Genomic DNA, 6,342 nt, shown 5'->3' with positions numbered 1-6,342 from the left:
CAACTCATTAGGATTCTAACCTCAAATAGGTCCCGTGAATAGGAATTCACTTTTCGGAGATTTCGGTTAATTTTTTATTGCAAGACACAGCTGAAACGGTGAGTTGTTTATTCGAAACAAAAATAATGTTATAATATAGAGTTGTTGTTTACAACAAATCAGGTCCGTGTGTTAGGATTGAGGTTAGGCGATCAGGAGTTAAGTTTCGAGAGAGTCGACCGAATGTAAGTTAGAACTTGTTTCATGTCACCTCCAAACTCTAATCGAAATCTTTTCATTTTAGTCTTGAAGTTTTTTATCACATCTACAAATATTTACGCAACGCTTTTTATTGAAATTTTGCAGAGGGAATTTTTAAATATAAAATTAACAAGTCTCTTGACGGAAAAATTTACGTTGAAACAATCCTAGCATTCGAAACAACCATTTGGGAAAAGTAACGGCGGTTAAAAATGATGAAAAAAGACTACTAAAAACTAAAATTTTGTCTCCAAAACCTCTAACAATTTTTGCATCACAGCATGCGAAAATAGACACGGTGTTGTCAACAAAATTGACGGCCGCAGATCTTGAAAAAAATTGACATTGTAAAATTTTCAAAACATGCTTGAAGTGTCAAAATTCCTACTACTTCGTTCCAACACGAGCGAACTTGCTCTTGAAAATAATGTTTCAAAAACAATATGTACTTAGCTCTGAGTTTTTATAGGACTTCCTAGAGTTTACAGGGTCCGGCAATTGAACTGCTACATTACTTCAACAGTAATTATTTCGTTAAACACGAAACAGTATTGAACGACCCCTCGTCGCTTTGTTTACATTAAGTCTTAGCTATCATTGGATGTAAGTGTTCCTTTTATAACCAGGTGTTATTCGGAAAAATGGACCTCGAACATAAACGTACACCCGGGACATATTGTCAACCAGAAATCCCTGAACTTGGCCCCAGCTCTTGGAACCCTGTTAGCGAACGACCCATGAACCCCTGATAAGCAAAAAAATGTACACATCAAAGTATTGCATAGTAAATGCAAACTTCAAAATATTTTTTTCAAGTGACATGGAATTTAAAAATTAAGAAATCCTCCTTAAAAACCTCATGGTCAATTCATGCTAGTGTCCTTTTAAGCCTGCTGATCAATTCGGTCAAATCGCTAGCCGAACCAGATAGAGTTGAATGCTTCGATAATTCTCGTCGAGACGTAACACGGCATTACGGAAAGAAAAAATTTATGAACAAGATGGCGCTAAAAACCTTGTAATCAACAAGCAATTCAGCTGCTTTTCTGAAGTAGACTCACAATTGAGGACCCAAAAATTATACGCTGAATATACTCACTACAGGGTTATCCCATTGAACTTCAGAGCCTTGCCCTAAACAACTTTAGAACTACTTAAAATCTTATGTATCGCTAGAGGTACGTGATACCTTTATAAATAAACCGTCCGATCAATCCCCTGAGCAGCTCTAGATAAAAACACACCCGCAATGTTAATTACAAACAAACTACATTTATTTGACTCGACGGAATCCTAGACTTGTGATGACTTCGCACATTGAGTTGAGATTCAAAGTTTCCAAATACTTGGATAGGCGGTAGGTAGGTAGGTTGGTCCGGTTTTTTGTTGTTTTTGGGCAGACAGGCGCTTTACAGGGTTCCCGCAGCTGGTTCCAGGTTCAGCGACTGCTGGGAGACGGCATGTCCAGCGAGAGGGGCCTCATGGACGGCTCCACGGTTGGCGGCCACATAACGAGCTTCCTGTTGGGCAACGACGGCGACGGCTGGCTGATGAGCAATGGCGACGGCTGGGGCAGCAGCAACAACGGCGGCTGGAGCGGCGGCCACAACGGAGCTGGTCTCAACGACCTCGGAATCGGCAGAGTAGGTCACGGCGGCGGCTGGAGCAACAGCGGCGGTGTAGGCCACTGGGGCGGCAACATACCGAGGGGCAACATTCTGCTGGACATAGGTGGTGTGAGGGGCGGCGTAAGTGGCAACGGCGGCTGGAGCAGCAGCATAAGCGACTGGAGCGGCGGCATAAGTGGCAACAGGGGCGGTGTTGTAGGCGTACTGAGTGGCGGCATAAGTGGCAACCGGGGCAATGGCTGGGGCAGCGGCGTAAGTGGTCACTGGAGCCGACACGACGTACTTAGTGGCGGGCACATTCTGCTGGACAACAGTGGCGTGAGGGGCGGAGTAAGCAACGGGGACGACACCTCCCTGGGCGACGACGGCCAGGGTCATGACTACAGCTACGATGCACTGCACAAAAAGAAAAAGAAGAGGATTAAAATAAGATTTCACTCAAATTTTAATAATTGCCATAAATGAAACCTACCTTCATGATTGGTGATTAGTTGGGGATTTTGGTCTCAAAGGACGAAGAGATTGTTTACAGTCTGGAGTACTGACGAGTTCTGATTTCCTGCTGATCCTGGCAATGTCTTTTATACTAGAGCAACTACAATTGGCAGATTATTCTTAGAGCCAAAAAACCGTTCAGCCAAAAACAGGTTACCCCAAAATAATTCTGGATCGACCGGTGCTAAATACCAACAAGGCGGATAGCCGAAAACGGTCTAACAAGGAATATTTCGTCATTCTTTGGCTGTCGTTCGTCTTTTCGTCATAAGCACTTTTCGTTCTACCATATATCATTCGATCAATCAAACACTCGCCCGCCTCTTTGAATTAATGAGCGCTGGGGACAATGAAATTTCATCAGACAATAGTAGCGAAAGATATTTTGTCATCGGATTAGTACTTTTTTTTGTATTTTTTTACTACATGTTTAGATTCATTTTTAGCATAATGGTAAGAAGAAATCAACCTACCTTTTAAAGACACAAATTCCAAAACGTTGTCACAAATAAAGCAAAAAAAACCTGTTACGTAGTGGATATTTTACCTCTTTAATCTCAATAGTCGCGAATATTACTACCAGTACTTTTGCGCCATCTGCGAATGCAGATGTGCTAGCAGCCAAGATACTTTGCCCGGACTCTTACCCCAGGGGGGGACAATTTGTTTTCGCGCTCTACAGAGAGAAGAAGCAAACTGGCAATATCGTTGGGAATATAGGTCGGCTCTTTGAAAACCAATGCAAGCGCATTTCAATCCCAAAGATCTCAAAGGATTCAATAAAGTACAACGACTTACCAACGAATTGCCAACTACGTCTTCCGGGTGTCCAAACATAGGCCGTCGGATTGCCTCTTCAGTCAGACAGGGGTTAGTTTCGAATCACCACACTTCCGTCGACTTCCGATACTATTACGAAGGCTATCGATTTTCAACTCGCAATGTACTACGGCGACAATTCCAAACCACGGCGATTTTCTACTTCCGTTACAACTTTATATAGCTACGACTCTTTAGCAACATCCGACTCGTAAAACGGTTCCAGGGATAGAGAGCTGGCTGTCTTGCCAGCTTTCAGGAAAACTTTTCCCACCCCCCTTCTTCTGAGGTTTTCCTCAAACCCAATGCCCAGACAATGCAAAAAAGACGCGCGAGTAGTTTAAACATTTTTTTGGTGGTCGTAGTCGACCATCCCTTAGTTAGCCATTGCGCTTTAAGGACGCCCTCTCGATCTTAGGTCAAGAAGCGTCGCTTACACTGAGTAAATCTAGATCTTCAAAGAGTTTCACTAAAATTACTAACGATATTGCCAATAAGCTTCGGGAGCATTTGTTGCCACGCAAACTAAAACCCTTCAAGTTTTTCTTATACTGAGAAAATTGAAAAAAAAAATTGTAAACAATTTAAAAGCCTACAAGAAAATTCACAAATGTTGAAAAAGCAAAGGCATTTTTGAACACGTGTTTGAAAACCGCAAATTGTTCTTCGTCCTGTACCAATTAACTGTGTGGATGAAGTATTAGAACCAATAAAGTGAATGTAGTATCAGCTATTATTTGTTTATACCATAGGATAATGAAAATAAACCTAAAACAAAAAAAATTGATCCTTGATTTTAGCTCTTAAATTTCGAATCATCCACTTTCAAACTTTTGCTTATTATTCTAGTGCTTCGACTCTTCACTTTCAATTCAAACTAGTGAATATCGAACTTTTGACTAATAATCCTTGAATATTTAACTCGTGTCCTTTGAACGATTGATCATTACTAAATCATTACTTTCAACGCGTGAACCTGAGAATCTTGATTTTTCTATTGAACCTCAAGAAATCATTATAGACTTTGAACTGCAGCTCTAGAAACCCTAAACATTTAACTTTTATACTCATATAATCTTGACTCCAAACTCCTGAGGGCTTAAACTATAGACTATCTACATTTTTACTTTTAACTCCTGTCTCTTGAACATTTCACTCTTGATTTTCGACATTCAAACGTTTGACTATCAACTTTCAGCTTTTTAATTTATGAACCTTGACTTTGGGCTCTAAAGTCTTAAATTCTTGATTTCTTACTGTTAACTCTTGATCTTTGAAGCTTCTTTTCGGTTCTATTCTATTATAAAATTCTGAAAAAAAAACCATGGATGAGTTTTGAACTGAAACGAAGCTTTAAAGACCCCAGGGTTTTAGAAATTATAAAATCATCTCAAACCGACTCAGTGTGTACTGTACCAGAGTCAGGCTTGCTCTTGGGGGAAGTTGAAATTTTACAAATTTTCAAAAAATCGATCAATAATAAAAACTTTGATATCTAGTGAATAAACATTGGTTTTGAAAGAGTGAAGGAGGGTGGGGGGTAATGGGGCGGCACATTGCCCCTTTTCCTCCAATCTGATCTCATCGAACTATGTTTGAGGTATTTTTAAGAATGTCAAAACTAGAGAAGAAATTTTGAACCTTTTTAACCCATGTTTCATTTCAACTTTTTTCGATGTTCATGAATACAACTTTTTTTTTTTTTTTTTTTTTTATTTATAACTAGTTTATTAAAGGCCTTTTACTTTTACAAAGTTTAAATGTGCCGAGGGTATTCGATTCACTGGTTAGTAAGGAAGGGGGCCGTAATAGTCGCGGCGACTCAACAGTTAGAAAAAAAAACTTTAAACAAGGAAAAAGGAAGGGGTTTATAGGGGTTATTCTTCAGTATCAGTTTTCCATTAGGGTCCGGTGGTGGCCTCCTTTAGCTGTGGTTTCGGTAGCTACGGTTTGCATGGTATCGGTTTCCAACCTTCTGGCCAGCCTTCTTCAGGAATGTGTCGAACCCGTTGGATGAGAGGTAGTACTAATAAATAAACAAAACAGACATTAAATGAAGAACACACAAGGGGAGAGTTTACGTGGGTAAGCGGACTAAACGACCAAGTCAGACAGCTTGAGATATTTGTAAATTGGGAACAAATATCCAAAATCTAAGTTTGCCAGAATGTCTCGAATTGGAACCCCAGGTAATCTACCTCGGGCCCTAAGGGTATCCAGTAGCCAAGCCCTCGTTTGACCATACCTTTCACACGTCCATACAACATGATCGATGTCGTGGTAGCCATCCCCACAAACGCAAACATTGGTTGCAGCGAGATTAATACGAAACAAGTGCGCGTCAAGCCAGCAGTGATTTGACATGAGCCGAGAAATCACGCGAATGAAGTCTCGACTCAAGTTAAAATGCTTAAACCATGCCTTCGTCGGAACCTTAGGGATAATCGTATGGAGCCAACGTCCCTTTGTGCCATTGTCCCAGCTAGACTGCCAAGCGTTAATCGCTAAAGTGCGAGGTATTGAAAAATATTCATTGTTAGTTATTATCCTCTCAAAGATTTCACCTTGTAACGCGCCCACCTTAGCCAATGAGTCCGCCTTCTCATTGCCTTGTATAAGACAATGAGACGGGATCCAAGCTAAGGTAATCCTATACGAATTTTCTATCAGAGCGCCCAATATCCCTGAAATTTCCAGCAAAAAATGGGAAGAGCGCTTCATCAGTTTCATCGATCGAATTGCCTCAACGGAGCTGAGACTATCCGAATAGATGAAATAGTGGTCTGCGGGCAGTGTGCGAATGTGTTTCAAGGTGCAGTAAATAGCGGCTAGTTCAGCAGTGTAAACGGAGCATGGCTCTCGAAGCTTGAACGAAGCTTCAAAGCCCTCATTATACACTGCGAAGCCAGTCGCATTGTCGATTCTAGAACCATCAGTAAAGAACATTTTTATAGGATCAATTTCACGTACTTTTGAAGCAAAGATTGAAGGAATAATGTTGGGTCGGACGTGATCTGGTATTCCACGGATGTCAGCGGTCATGGACAGATCGAATCTTATCAAGGAACTGCTACTCGGGTAAAAGTGACTCGTGTCCGAATTTAATAAAGAAGGATTTATTTCTAATTGAATAAAAGTTTTATAATTATTTACATATGTT

The 6,342-nt window shown here is 40.7% G+C and overlaps 1 protein-coding gene across 1 annotated transcript; it reads right to left on the bottom strand.

Moving 5' to 3' along the window:
* Positions 1–1,492: 1,492 nt before the first annotated feature.
* Positions 1,493–2,417, bottom strand: LOC129745011 (cuticle protein 16.5-like). The gene is made up of 2 exons (XM_055737835.1): positions 2,341–2,417; positions 1,493–2,264 (listed from the first exon to the last, which is right to left on the bottom strand). The coding sequence occupies exons 1-2, from the start codon at positions 2,344–2,346 to the stop codon at positions 1,650–1,652; spliced, it is 621 nt and encodes a 206-aa protein (XP_055593810.1). The 5' UTR covers positions 2,347–2,417; the 3' UTR covers positions 1,493–1,649.
* Between the last annotated feature and the right edge of the window lie 3,925 nt (positions 2,418–6,342).

The sequence above is a fragment of the Uranotaenia lowii genome, chromosome 2, assembly GCF_029784155.1.
Source record: "Uranotaenia lowii strain MFRU-FL chromosome 2, ASM2978415v1, whole genome shotgun sequence".
Classification (NCBI taxonomy): Eukaryota; Metazoa; Arthropoda; class Insecta; order Diptera; family Culicidae; genus Uranotaenia; species Uranotaenia lowii.
The sequence above is the reverse complement of the archived record's forward strand: the minus strand, read 5'-3'. Positions and strand labels throughout refer to the sequence as shown.